General features: G+C 47.1%; 1 protein-coding gene and 1 long non-coding RNA gene across 2 annotated transcripts in view; both read right to left on the bottom strand.

Moving 5' to 3' along the window:
- Positions 1-5882, bottom strand: part of LOC119374804 (uncharacterized) — a 139778-nt gene extending 133896 nt beyond the window's left edge. Inside the window, exon 1 of the mRNA XM_037644987.2 lies at positions 5794-5882. Within this exon, the coding sequence (XP_037500915.1) occupies positions 5794-5802 (9 nt within the window). The 5' untranslated portion in view covers positions 5803-5882. The remainder of the gene's footprint in view (positions 1-5793) is intronic.
- A 2980-nt stretch (positions 5883-8862) lies between these two features.
- On the bottom strand, positions 8863-11567 carry LOC125756327 (uncharacterized). The gene is made up of 5 exons (XR_007414376.1): positions 11532-11567; positions 11406-11453; positions 11193-11312; positions 10037-10114; positions 8863-8892 (listed from the first exon to the last, which is right to left on the bottom strand). It is a non-coding gene; the product is annotated as an uncharacterized LOC125756327 (long non-coding RNA).
- Positions 11568-14864: the final 3297 nt, after the last annotated feature.

Genomic DNA, 14864 nt, shown 5'->3' with positions numbered 1-14864 from the left:
CGCGCGCGCAGCTGTTCGCCTTCGCTGCGCAGTCGCCGTCTGACACTGCGCTGGAGCCGCTTGATAGCCCCTCTGACTGGCGTTTGCAGGTGGGTAACGCCATGGAGAAGGAGAGCGCAAAGGCTGCTCGACGGCGCAGAAGAGCCGAGAAGCTTATCTCATCGGATCCCGAAGTAGTTGCCTGGCAATTAGCGGTTCTGCGTACGAAGAATGAACAGAAGAAAGGTAATAATCCTAGACAATCTGGAAAGCTAAGAATAATCAGCTGAACCTTTGCTAACGCTACGTATATCCTGGCATAGCCGAGCTAAGCCTCTGCAAATTTTTTTTTTGCCGACCTATGGTCACAAGTGCGAAATCTCAGTTGCCATTGATTTCCAGCTGAACGTTCTTACGGTTATGTTCTGTGTCATGACTCACACGTGTAAAATGTCATGTTGACATCGAGTGCCAGCAAAAGGTTGTAATGGTTATGTTCTATGTCACAAGTGCAATAATGTTTTGAGTGTCAGCAAAAAGTTGTTATGGTTATCACGCTCTGTGCCATAAGTGCATGTCAATATGTTGACACAGAGTGCCCAAAAATATTGTATTCCCCACTGCGGAAAAGCTTTCTTATTTGCGCTTGAAAGCCTAGGTGGAAATGCTTTTGTTGTCGGACATCATGAATAATTTGAAAAAATGTAATTTGTGAATTAGACAAGACTGATTTATTAACGAAGCGTCTGGAAAATCCTGATTAAGAGCGGCAAGAACGTTTGGCCTTTTTGTTCGCAATGTGCCTTCTTATGCTATAAAATATAGTTACTTGCCTTTTGCTTTCGTGCTCTTTCAAATCATGCCTGGATGTAATGCAATAAAATATATGAACGGTTTTTTATGCTTGATTTTTTTCTACCAGTGACAATCGGTATTATGGGAAATACCTGTTACATACTGCAGGTACAGATGGAAAAACATCGGTGGCTGTTACGCCCTGTGAAAATGTGGCCAGCGAAGCTTGATAAAATAATCTGCGTCAGTCTCTTTTTAATTAAGCGTGAGCTCTCTTTAAATCTAAACCCAATTCAGGTACTTGCATTCCGTATTTATTGGAATACAATGCGAGCTTCTTCTCCAAATTTTTGCTACAAAAGTCGCCCTTCGGCCACAATCGTGATCGCGTTACAATCGAGCAAACACCGTATTCAGGCTGCGGTGTGTCCTTGGCGGCGTTCATCATATTGCCATGTGTCTTATTTTGTTGTCTTCGGGCTTCACCCGCAAAGACTGTTTGGAATGCTCCGCGCAGACCGCGAAGCGTCACGATTGTTTTAGATCTTTCCGTTAAGATTGCACGCGGTACGCGAATAGTCTAGAGATTACGTGGCCACCAGCGATAACGCTGGAACATTCTATAGAACATGTATAAAAGCCGACACGCTTTACCACTTGTCAGAATTATTGACAGTTGACGTTCTGACTGACTCGTTTCCCGGCCACAAGTTCGGCCAAATGAAGAGTTTGATCTTCGACATGCCCACTGCTGCCTTCGTCAACGTAACAACCCCGTGACAATATACAGTACATTAGGTAGATGCATCTGCGCACACTGATCACAATTTCACTTTGTTTCTGTTCTGCATGTATACGTATAGTGCTAAACGCTCTAGCGATGCGAGCAAGAGAAACCGAAATTGGAACTGAAGTTGGCTGCAAGATGCCGAACTATTGCGTAGTAACACTAATGTGCGGATGCCCCGCCTCCGTACGCTTCGCTCCAATGCCAAGATAAGTTGTCGTCGAGTATAGCGCCGATAGAGAATGATTCGGTAATAACGCAGTTAAAGCATGACCTCCGAGATGGCGCGCCGGCGCGGAATCCAGGAGGCCTGGTTAAAGCGTCTCGATACCAGCGAAAAACACCGGCCGCGCTGGCATCGCCCTAGACGCTGTTACATTCTTTACCTTTCGCTTCGTGTTAGCGTGGGACGCCTCGTCGTAGTAGTGCGCTTCGACATGCGCCAACGGTGTTTCGCATAGCACCGACTAATAAAACTGCCGCAGTGAGCGCTGCAGAAAGGCAACGATGTCGACGGACGAATTTCGTGCGTTGGTGCTGCTAGACCAGCGAGACATGGAACGCCTGCGCGCGTTCGTGGCTCAAGCTACGAACCTCTGCCCCCCCCCCCCCCCGTGTTGCTGAAGCGCAGTGTGATATTGTATGCATGACTGCAGTCTGCACAGGCGTAGGCTACCGTATTACTCGGGAGTGCACACCATGCCGTTTCTCTCCTTAATCGACGACGAGCTACCACAACGGTTAAATCATGATCATGGGCATTAGCCGTTGCGATGGAGGTGTGACACTAGGCGTCAACGTAGGTGCATCCACGTCAAACGGTGCTATAGCTGCCAAACACCAATAGACATTGTACATGCTCTCATATATCACTACACTGCTTCTGTGAAGACAAGTTTCACTTTCGTGTTTTGCCGATTGCTATGATGGAGGGATCAGCCATGTTTTTACTGTTGTTTTTACTGTACTCAGGCTGAAATTACGTAAGTTGTGATCATGCTGGTTGTGATGGTGTAATGTGGGCCCAGGATCCGAAATAATTCCACCGGCAGTCAGGTGATTTTGTACACACAACACAGACTTTAACACAACCGATAACTGACGATTTACACACAACACACTACATCATTCCTTATGTACATTCTAAACGTCCTACGCGCCTCGGCACGCAAACTGTCCTACTCGCCGTTATGCCTGTTGCCGCTGCGGCGAGGTCGGTCGTCACCGGTACGCTGCCTTGACCGTGGCGAGGTGGTGGTGGTGGTGATGGTGGCACTGCAGGCCGGTAGATCACCAGGCCACTGCAGTGCAGGTTAACTGCCCGTCGCCAACATGAGCCGCGGCCACCTCGTGACACCACTCGGGCCCCAAGACCTCAGGCCAGGAACAGGCTAGGCTGCCGGCCTCCGTGTCAGCACCGGGCACAGAGCGGGAATCAGGCTCACCAGGTCCACATGGCTGCCGGACGCCTGGTTGAGTGACGCAGCCCGAAGCAAGAAGCCAGGCTCACCAGGTCCGCAAGGCTGCCGGACGCCTGGTTGCGCGATGTCGCGACCCGAACCGCCGACCAGCGGCTGCCGTTCCAACCGTGTCGCGCTCCAACTGCTCGAGCCGCACGCCCCGCTCGCGCTTCCTTTTCCTCGTCTTCTCTTCCAATGGGTAACGCAGAGCAGAACTGTCGTTCCCTCTTCGCCCCGTCACGGGCCACACAATCCACATCATCACACTGGTACATATTGTTTTTTTATGTGGCAAGCGGCCTTCGAGTTTTGTGGGCAGAATGCAGCAGAAGGTTGCGCGGAGTGTTAACGATCTGGCAGATATGCCTTAATTCATTCAGTTTTCTTTGGTTCTGCTTTCTTCCAGATGTTCGAAAATCGGGACAGAAATGTAAGTCTTACAACACAGATTTTTCAATTTGAGCGAGAACGTATAAGATGTGCTGCAAATGAACTGTTTTATTATTTACACAGTCATTTACGTCAACCCTCCAGCGCCTAGGCGTCTTTAAAAGTATATTATCAGAATGTGTGTGATCAGTTTTTAAAGTAAATCTTGTTTTGTTTGCACACTTTTAACAAACGTGTATCAGTACAACGAACCGGATTCTTGTGTGTAACATTTAGATGTGTATATGCCCATGGCAGCCCAATTTTGTGCACCTAAATCTAGGGTTGTGGCCAGGAGCGGGAGTGGCACATCGGTGAATTGTATTCACTGATGATGCCGCTCCTGGCGCTGGCTACATCCTTGGATTCAAGAGAATGAAGTTTGGCTCGCTTGTGCGTTTCGATATGCAAATGCTGCACAGAAAAAAAACCACTTCGGTATTCTGAGCAGCAGCCGAGAAATTAACGAGAAACCTTATGGAGAGGTCCCTGGGAAAACAATTTTTTAGGGAAGTGCGTATTGCTAGAAAGTTCCTGCGACGCTTCTTTTTGTAGTGGGCTTCTTCTAAGGAAGTCGAATGCACCCAACCGGAACCTTTCTGGGACATTTCGAGGAGATATGTGGTTTGTGGAGTGTATTCTTACAAATTTAACAGCTCAAAGAGGTATGGTGCGGCAGGAAAGGCTGCAATAAAATCAAGACAAACGTTATTACGATCGAAAATGGTTAGTGAAAGGAGAAATATCCAATGCGAAATAATAGACAAAATGTACAAGAATAATGTAAGCGAAAGTGCGCCTTAAAGAAACCGACAACCAATTTTTATGGTGCCCATTTCCTTTAGCGCAACGGAAAGCTTACCGGTGAGGTTGTCTAATTACGGAACGGTAACGTGGAAAACGCTGTGAAACATTCGTAATAAAAATTTTTCAATCTGCGGCGAATATGAAGTCGTAAACACAAGTGCCAACCCATGCTGCAAACAGTGAGAGCGAGAGTGGTTCGTGTTCGAGCGTGGCGGTTTGCCGCGCATGCGTGCACTCCGCGCGCATGCGCCGCAGCACGACATGTTGCACTGGTCATTGCGAAGACAGCGCCGCTTCTCACCGTACAACTCCTTTTACCTCGTAAGCAGCACAAAATAGAGCGGGGATAGATATTAATATACATACTCTAATTTTCAGGACTAATTATGGCACGCATGACAACATCAGACTACGTACAGCAAAAAGTGATCGACTCCATACCAGCTTCAAGGCTTTTCCGTTAGGCTGCGCCACGTACCGGTTCTTGTTACTTTTAAACACGATTTAAACATATAAATCCTACTCACCAGGCGAAAATGATGCTGTAATGTCACTATATTTCAGTGTCGTATCATTTTTTCAGGATCTAATCACACGTTGTGACCAGTTAATTGTCGGTCCCTTTAAAATTATTTTGTGCGATTCATCCTCGCAAAGTTGCGGGATGAAAGTGTGGGGAACTTGTGAGAACTTCTTAATATCAAAACAAATCACCTTATATGGAACGGAGTTTTGTATTGCTATCTATCTATCAAAGGAATGACTTTTTGCCGAAAACATCATAGCCACAGCAGCAAGCGCATGACGTGTTCAAGGCGTGAGGAAAATTCTCGCAGTCATTAGAGGGAAAGTATCATACAGGGCCCAGGCATAGGACGTCACCCAACTGAATTCATGCCTCAAGCAGCCCAAAAACATGCGCGTCTTTAGTCAGAAAGATGCAAATCTTTCTCACTGACGATCCCGTTGTTAGGGTGGCTAGCCACCCTACCGTTGTCACAACGCGGTCAACATGAGCGCCGAAGAACTTTTTCATAGGGCAACGTAGAAGCCTCTTTTGTTGGCCTCTGCAGTAATGCTCTCATTTGGGCCAGTTGGTGCAAACTTGTAACTTCATTCATGGCTGCGCTAAAAACACGGACAACAGAAGAGACGTACACACGAGGGGTGCAAACACATAAAAGAGCCAAGGGGACTAGAAATTTGATGCAGTAATGCTTTCATTTGGGCCAGTTGGTGCGAACTTGTAACTTGATTCATGGCTGCGCTAAAAACACGGACAACAAAAGAGACACACGACGGGCGCAAACACATAAAAGTAGCCATGAATCAAGTTACAAGTTTGCACCAACTGGCCCAAATGAAAGCATTGCTGCATCAAATTTCTAGTCCCCTGGGCTCTTTTATGTGTTTGCGCCCGTCGTGTGTACGTCTCTTCTGTTGTCCGTGTTTTTAGCGCAGCCATGAATCAAGTTACCAGTTGGCCTCTGGTAGAGGAAACTGAAAACCCCGCGTTGCTCTCACTCATCGCCTCACCTGTGACATGGTGATGGGCGGACGCTGTCGCGGCGTGCCGGCTTCGTGCTTAGTGCGCGTCTCGGCGTGTCCGCGCCGGACGACCCCTTTTAACCACTTCGGCGGCCACAATCGATCCACGAAAAGGTGCCGCCGAGTGGCGGTCAAGTGTCCGAGCTTCCGGCTTGTGCGCGACGCCACCCCATGGCACCCACTTCCATTAGCGCGTCCCGGTGACGCAGGCCATGCGGTGCCACGAGAGCGTTAAAAACAGCCGCAGAAGCAGAGTGGCTGAAAGCCTCTCGAAATCCTGCTGCGTCGAGTAAAGGAACAAACCTCATATTACACTCGCTCAGGGTGAGCAGCGACAGCTTCCGTTATCTTTTCTGTGTTGTAGTCGCGCTACATATGTCACACATCCTGCAAGCTTGGCTGAGTGCGGCTATCTAGCAGCACCCTGGAATCGGATGTTGCCTAGCGAATACTCGACATGGGTACAGTCGAACCCCCATATATCGAGCATGTGAAAAATAAAACGGGAATCAGTTTTATACATAGGATTCGGTATACAACTTTTCAATGAAATTATTGTGTTTTCAATGCGACTTTTGGTGCACGAGATGGCTTCATGGCACTGCTCACTATAATATAAGAAAGACGCCTTCACAGCAATACGCAGGCTTTTTTAGAGGCGAAGCACCGAGGTGTGTCCGTCTAGCCGCGTCCGGCCGTCACGAAACCGAAACCGACAGCGCTAGCGCCCAGGAGAAGACTTCTTGTTCTTCAAGCGCCTTGATGATGATAAGTGAGTACGCGCTCGCGCCAAGGAGAAGTCTTCTTGCTCTTGTTCTTCGAGCGCCTTGATGATGATAAGTGGGCGCGCGCTCGGACCAAGGAGAAGTCTTCTTCCTCTTGTTGGCCGAGGCTTGTCCGTCCATCCGCGTCCGGCCGTCACAGTAGACGAAACCGAAAGCGCACCGACAGCACCGTGTACAGTCGAAACCGAAAACATCTGATAAAAAAGGTTAACAAAAGGTGAACAAGCACAAAAATAAAATGACAAAACACCGTAAGAACAAAATATCTAAAGAGTAACAAAATGTGAACAAGCACAAATATAAAATGACAAAACACCGTAAAAACACCGACATTAAGCGCCCATCAATCAAGCATGTGACAGCACTATGCACGCTGCAGTGAAAAATACACGAGAGTCAAGGGTGATTTTCGGTAACACCGAACGATCCCCAGGTGCTTCGCCCACTCATCATCACTCACTTTCTTCTTCTAGCAAACTGCGCAGCAGACGGGACACAAAGAAGCAACGAACCTTACCAACTCGCCCAGCCTTCGACGCTTGTTACACATCATTCACTTCGTGGAGATGCGATGATTTTTAAAGACGATAGTCTTTCTTGGGATACTTAAAAAGAGAAATTTTGGTCTGTCTGTCTGTCTGTCTTTCTGTTTGTCGGCACGTCACTCCATTCAACCACCCGGCCAAAGTTGAACCACTTGCTTACCGCCCGCCCAGCTTGAACTGGTACGGCTGTTCATACTTGTGAACGTTGTCGATCAAAAAGTAAATATTACGCATATCTGAGGCGCAACATCACTTGGTAAGTATTAGATGATGCGTTCCTTTATTAGAAAATGCATACATACGTAATTCTAGAGACCCTAGTTTCTTAAGCTGCGCTGAAAATGCGACTGCGCTGAAACTTGCCTTCCTCCGTGCCCTCTGCACGAGCTCATTGTTGTGTTTCGGTTTCGGTTCTGTATTGCACTGTACGAATGCCATGGGGCGCCGCTCTGGCATTCCTGTTTTACCCAGGCGACGTGTACATAAAAGAGTGTGTGGAGAGTACTCGTTGAGTGCGGACGTTTCTTCAGCTTCAGCGCTTCGCGCCAAACCGCGTGTTCGGGCTGGCTGGCGTCCCCGCCGGTCGTGTTGGTCACCGCCGGTCTTCGCCTGCTGCTGCGCCGGGACTACCAGCCCGCAACACAGCACTCATGTTTCCCGACGTATTGCCAGATGGCGTCCATATCACACGCAGCGCCTCTTCTATCGTCTTTAGACATTTGCAGCGAAGCACGCAGATATTTATGATGTATTTTTGCGCGGTTTGTAGTTGCATGAAAATGCGAGATAGATAGATAGATAGATAGATAGATAGATAGATAGATAGATAGATAGATAGATAGATAGATAGATAGATAGATAGATAGATAGATAGATAGATAGATAGATAGATAGATAGATAGATAGATAGATAGATAGATAGATAGATAGATAGATAGATAGATAGATAGATAGATAGATAGATAGATAGATAGATAGATAGATAGATAGATAGATAGATAGATAGATAGATAGATTCACACGACTTGTGTAAACTCCCTTTTTTTCTTCATAATTACTTCCGGTCGCCCGCCTTTTCGTTTTATGGTTTAGAAACACAGATGTCAGTCTCTCCGCGCTCGCGACAATCTAACAGAACAAAATTAATTTCTCATGTGCTGCCCAGGACCACAACGTCCACTTGGCAAGTTTTTGCCGCCAAAGATAATAGCGTACCCAGACAACGCAAAGGCATCCTAGGGACATCCAAATGACATCCCTTTTGGGAGTTCGGGATATCCAAAAGACGTCCCACACAAGGTGGAAAAACATCCCAAGTGATACAAAAAAAGACCTTTTTGGGATGTCCCAAAACTGCATGCGTGTGGGATGTTATTGGGACATGTGGCGACTTTTTACTGCAGGATTATTTCAAAAGGGTGGGACATCTGCTCCCATAACATGTTAACTTGCTTCATCGCGCTCGACCACCCCCTACCTGAGAGCCAGTTGCCTCTCCAGGAAAGCATATTCCTCGTCCAACCAACCCACTTTTTTTCACATAGATAACTAAACCCAAGTCAAGTGTTCAGAAACCAAGCAACATGCATGGAACATCAAGTGACCAGCAAAAATGATTTATTGCCTCACTATTATATGGCACTACAATCATGCCGAGAAGGACAGAGAACTTGGTATTGATGAGCGTGTAGTCTAAGGTGCACACTTTCGAGTGGAGGGCCTTCTATGGCGTCCAGCAAAAGGGCTTGCAGAGGCAGCTGAGGACAACAAAAACAAAGCCTGCATGTATGTATACGTACTGCACACAACATGCATGAAAATGGTGAACAGGAACATAGCATGACTACATTGTCTTATGTCTCCTGAGACAGGGTTAAACCTCATTCCAGATGCACAAGTGCCTGCTTTTACTTATTGCTTTGTCAACACTAGAATCATGAGAACTCTGTATTTATGAGCATGACATCTGGGGTGCACGCTTTCAAACGCAGAGCATTCCAGCTGGCGTCCAACAGCAGGGCTCGCAGAGGCAGCTGAGAACAAAAACAAAGCCTTAATGTACATGTCCATACTGCACACACAAACGCACAAAGATGGTGCACAACGGGGATATAGCATGCCTATTTTGTCCTGTGTGTGTGTTAAGAGGTTAAAGGGACCGACAACCAACTTTTATGGTACCTATTTTCTTTAAGGCGACAGAAAGCTTACCAGTCAGAGTGTATAATCAAGGAATGGTGGCGTGGAAAATGCCGTGAAACATTTGTAATTCGAATTTTTCTATCTGCGACGGATATGAAGTCGTATACACACGTGACAAGACATGTTGCAAACAGTGAGCGTGACAGCGGTTCGTGTTCGAGCGCGGCGGTTTACTGCGTGTGTGTGTACTCGCACGCATGCGCTGCGGCTCGACATGGTCCACTGGCTACCGCGAAGGTAGCGCCGTTACTTGTCACCATGCAACTCCTTTTACCTCATAAGCAGCACAGAATAGAGCGGGGATGGATAGTAATATACATACTAATATTTTTAGGACCAATAATGGCACACATGACGGTATCAGACTACGTGACTTTGTACAGCAAAGTGATCAACTCCGCAATCTAGCTTCAAGGCTCTTGCAATAGGTTGCACAACATGCCTTTTTTTTGTTACTTTTAAACACAATTTAGAGATATAAATCCTACTCACAGCGCAAAAAGGATGCTGGAATATGTCAGTATATAGCGCGGTCTTTTCATTTCTGACAGGATCTAATCGCAAGTTCTGGCCAGTTGTCGGTCCCTTCTCCTTTAAGCCTGGTTCATACTGAAGTGCTTGTAAACAACAATGCACAATTTTACTTATTGCTTTACCAACGAAATTCATGCCAGGAATGACAAAGGAATTAGTATTTACGAGCATGACGTCCAAGGTGCACGCGTTTAAACACAGAGCCTCCCAGCTGTTGTCCAGGAGCGGGGTTCGCAGAGGCAGCTGAGGAAAACAAAAACAAATCCTTCATGTATATGCATATCCACTGCAAGCACAAATATGCATGAACGTGGCGCACAAAACAAACATAGCACAACTGTGTTGTTGCATGTCTGCTAGTTTAAGAGGAGTAAAACCTGCTTCATAATAACTTGCTCATAAGCAGAAATTTCTCCTTTTAGCTTACTCTAATTATGTCGGTTACAACTTTCGCATTTACAAGCATGAAGTCTAAGCTGCACGTTTTCCGTCTCGTAACCTGCATGCCTATGTCCAGGAAGCTGAGCACATTCTATGTCATTACCGGTAGGCAAAGGTGCAGACATTTGGGGTAAAGGTGCACACCAGGGGCACCACTACTATAAGCAGCTGAAAAAAAGAAAAAAGATCATGTAATATGTGTACACAGCTAGCACATGCAAAAAGAATATCATTGAGCAACAGTGCATATCACAAATGTGCTACATTTGTTTGGAAGTAAAACCTACTTGACAAACAGAGTGGGCTAGTTGGTCATTTCGGTTGTGTGAAACTACTTGACTGCTGGTAAAGGATGAAAACAACATGCACTGAAAAAAGGCGGAGGTATCGGGAAGCCAGACAAGGTGCCAGTTGCTAATATGCACCAAGTGACTGAGCAACAGGTTCTGCTGCTTCATAGAGATGTAGCAGAAACACCAACATACATTTTTCAGTTTCTTGTTTCAGTAAGACAAAAATCATGATCATAATCACAAACGATACGGTATATACCAGTACAAAACTGGGCTGTGCCCTTTTCTTCTGATAACCGGCTAACTGATGGCCAGCAGCAGGACTTACACGTGCAACTGAATAAAAGAATAGCAAGAATATGCGCTGTTTTGAACATAAGTTCTGGCTTTTCTTACAAATGGTGTCATAATGAGAGCAAAAAATTTGGTACTGGGCATAAACTGAGGGCACGCCAGTCTTGTGTGCAGCCATGCTTAATTCATGCCCACAGCCCACTACAAATGGTTAAACTTGACACATGCATTTGACCATTCCAATATTTTTTTTACGTTTATGTCAGTTGCCGTGGAAAACATGTACAACAAACCTTTGAAGTTTTTTTCTTTGTCGTCCAGGACTTCTGATTGTTCTCCACGGCACTACGCACGCGCCGGCTTGCAGTTATTCGAGGCAGATCAGCCATGTGTTCCACGATCGCGGTGTCAATCTACACAGTGGCCGACAACAACAACATATCAGCATTGTGAGCTTAACAGTTTCTGCGGAAGATAAACCAAATCGCGTCACAAATAGAACTTACTCCCACGTGCCATTCTTGCTGCGAGGGTCCAGTTCAGCGTACGCCAACCTGCGCGCGGTGGGGAGCCAAAGAAGAAAGTGCTAAGAACGTGCTGATTTCAGTAATCCAGGCATGTCAAGTACTTACCGAAGAGGTGGAAAAACGTTGAAATCGGCAAGATCTTGCAACCAGGCAAACACTTACGGCATGCGCGCTCGTGATTTTTCGACGAAACGTCACGGATCAAACACCTAAAAACGGGGCCAACGAAGAGTCTGATCTATCCGAACTCCAAACACGCCGGGCGCCATGATGGCGATGGCAATGTCTGCGCAGTGCTCGCAGCAAATCGTCCACTATTTGAGCAGGTGTTGGCTCGCAGTAAGCGCAATTAAAGAACAATTGCGTATTAAACCTATAAAGAAAACAATAAAATAACAATATTTCGTTCAATTCTTCTAAAGTTAATATGTCGGTGTTTTTATAAATACGACACCACCACACCACCGCTCGTGCGGTGCGGCCGCCGTTCTCTGATCTTTCACGAAAAGCACGGCATGCGTGGCGCGAGTACGTGCGCCGTACCGCTGTACCGCCTTTACCAAGTGCAACACTCGCACACGCAGACAGCAATCGATCCCTCGTCCTCATAACGCGCGACATTTATAAAGAAACAAAAAAAAAACAAACGAACACTTTCACAAAAAACGCGGATATATTGTTTTTCATGTGCATGTAGATATGCGATTGTGCACGCGCGCCATCCATGCTCTCCGGCGGAGTTGCTGTTTCCGATTGTTTAGGATCGCCAATTTTCAACACGGTAGCTTATTGCACCGCTAACTTAAAGTCCCAATCAGATCCTACAAGGGATGTTTTAGGAATGATCCCTATGCACATGTCTAAAGGACATCCTAAAAACCACCTTGTTGGGATGTGGGACGTTTGGACTTTTTTGGGAAGTCCCTGGGATGTAGTGTGTTGTCTGGGTAACAGCAGATATGTGCGGCATTTGCACTGAATCGATAAGCGGTTACTCACATCTATGTAGAAAACCTCGTACATCTCAAATGCACACTGAACACTTCAGTTTTCGTCACTCGCTTGGCCATATTTTCTACCATTCTAATGGGAGCGCTGTACTTCATGCTTCATGCTTCAGGCTTAACGCTGCACTTCATGCGCCACGATTGCTGTGAAGAGCGTCGAATATAATAACTGAAATTAAATAACGACAAATGTAATAACTGTTCGAATGTAGTTTCGATCATAACTGACTCAATCGAGGTCATATTTTCTTTTTCGGCAACACAAATGCATTCACCTAAGATCACACACTTTAGAGAAAGCGCGTGCGCACGCTCTAAAGATGGTTAAAAGAAATTGTTGGGCTAGTTGGTAGATCATTTCCGAAAACTTAATTAGAGCGCAACCACACACACACGCACGCACGCACACACACGCACACACACACACACACACGCGCACACACACACAGACACACAGGCATTAACCATGTACGATTTTGTAGACGACGCCATCAAATGTTCCGACTGCCAGGCCGCATACATTGGCGAAACAAAAAACTTGACCGAAAGAATTAAGCAGCACAAAAACGACGTCAGGACATTCTCAAGACAACGGAACCCCCTTGCAGAACACTCGAAAGATGCCGACCATAAGATTGACGATGAAAAAAACTGAAATCCTAACAACAGAAACTAACCAACGAAAAGGGCTGTTACTGGAGTCATGGTTCATCCAAAACACCGAAGGCAACTTGAACCGGTGCAAGGGAAACCTGCCGTCAGTATACATTCGCGGACTAACCACAGCAAGAAAACCAATGCAAAGTCGCGAGTGAGCAAAACCGTCCCCGGCCAGCCCCAGGCCGTCAATGCCACGCAACCGCAGCAACCGCGGCAACCACAAACCCCTCAACACTCTCACGACCAAAGAAGACGCGCCTTCCCTCCTTCTTCCCAGCTGCTTCGAAAGAGAAGTTAAGAGTTGCACCTCGTCACATCATCTGTCACTCCCCCAGAAGAAGGAATCGAGTTGATTCCGAAACGTCGGGAAATAAACCCATTTTTTTGGTTGGAGCACTTTGAAAGTCTTAATTAATTAACCCAACCAAACAGGCAAATCTGTCAAAATGTTCAGCTTTAAAGTCCCATGCTGTGTGTGCTGGACCTCCTCAGCGCTGATTCCCAGCAAAGAGAGGCTACGCCCCTCTTGACAATCCTTGAGTGGGCAGAGTCGTATGGCAACAGCTCCTTCCTAACACGGGGATGAAAAAACGTTAACCTTAACCTGAAAAAACGTTAGGCAACCTTAACGTTTTTTTCTCGGCTGAGACACACAAACCTGATATACCCTTTCGTACTATTTTTAGTGAAGCGGGATCCTGGCAAATTAATGTTAGTAGATTTCTTCAGGGCAAGCTTAAGAAGCTTGCGGTGTACCTTTTCGAACTAAGGGGTCGAGAGATGTGTGCGATTTTTTGCGGTCTCGTAATGGTACTTGCAACGCTTTCTCAGTCAGTGGCGGATCCAGTGGGGGGGGGGGCGGAAGGGGCGATCGCCCCCCCCCCAAAGACTGTGTGACATGCCCCCCCCCCCACCCTTTCCCTCTAGTGCCTGCGTCCACCTCCTTTGTCAGGTTGCCCCGGCTACCACTGCCTAAACCGCAGAGGAAGCCGAATGGCTACGTCCGTTTCCAATGCGGAAGCGACCGGGTTCGATTCCCAGTGCCGCCGGACACCGCCGGTTTTTCTAAAGAGTTGCCCCAGCCTGGCAGTCTGTGCTCTGGGCACTCGAGCTGGTGCCCTCGTCTTTCCTCCAACTTCTTTCACCCCCTTTTCATCTTTTCCAACGACGATGAGCCTCTGTTCAGCTATTTTAATCCCCTTCCCCTGGACAGGAGGGTTGAGATGTTCTTCTCGACAAGAGGCGGTTACTATCCTGTTTTTTTCTCTTCTTCTTTATCCTCCTCAACCCCCTTGCTTCCTCAGCAAAAGGGGGGGCACCTTAAAGGAGCATTGACACAAAAAGTTTGGATCTTGTTTTTTCCTACGACTCACTTATTACGGATGGAAAGCTCGTTTCCTCGAGCGGCCAGCCGCAGTTTCGGTTTCAGAGAGCGCGGAGTGAACACAGAATAGTTATCATGGTGATGTGTATCGAGAGTTCAGCCACCGTACCGCAGAGACACGCTACGCGACCACCCTCCCTCCCTGGCCACCCCAACGGCTACAATAGAATCGAAGAAGCCGGCCCAACGCGTCGTCATTCCATATGTGCCGGGCATCAGTGAACAGCTCTCCACGGTCTTCGGAAAAGCGGGGGTCACGGTAATTCACAAACCGGAATCGACGCTCACCCGCTTGCTACCGAGGCCGAAAGACCGACCATCACCAAGGCGTAGCCTACAAGGTGTCGTGCTCTGAGTGACAAGAACGACGTCAGGAAGATGGAAGTG

This window comes from Rhipicephalus sanguineus, chromosome 11 (genome assembly GCF_013339695.2).
Source record: "Rhipicephalus sanguineus isolate Rsan-2018 chromosome 11, BIME_Rsan_1.4, whole genome shotgun sequence".
NCBI classification, from domain to species: domain Eukaryota; kingdom Metazoa; phylum Arthropoda; class Arachnida; order Ixodida; family Ixodidae; genus Rhipicephalus; species Rhipicephalus sanguineus.
This window is presented reverse-complemented; position numbering and strand designations above follow the sequence as displayed.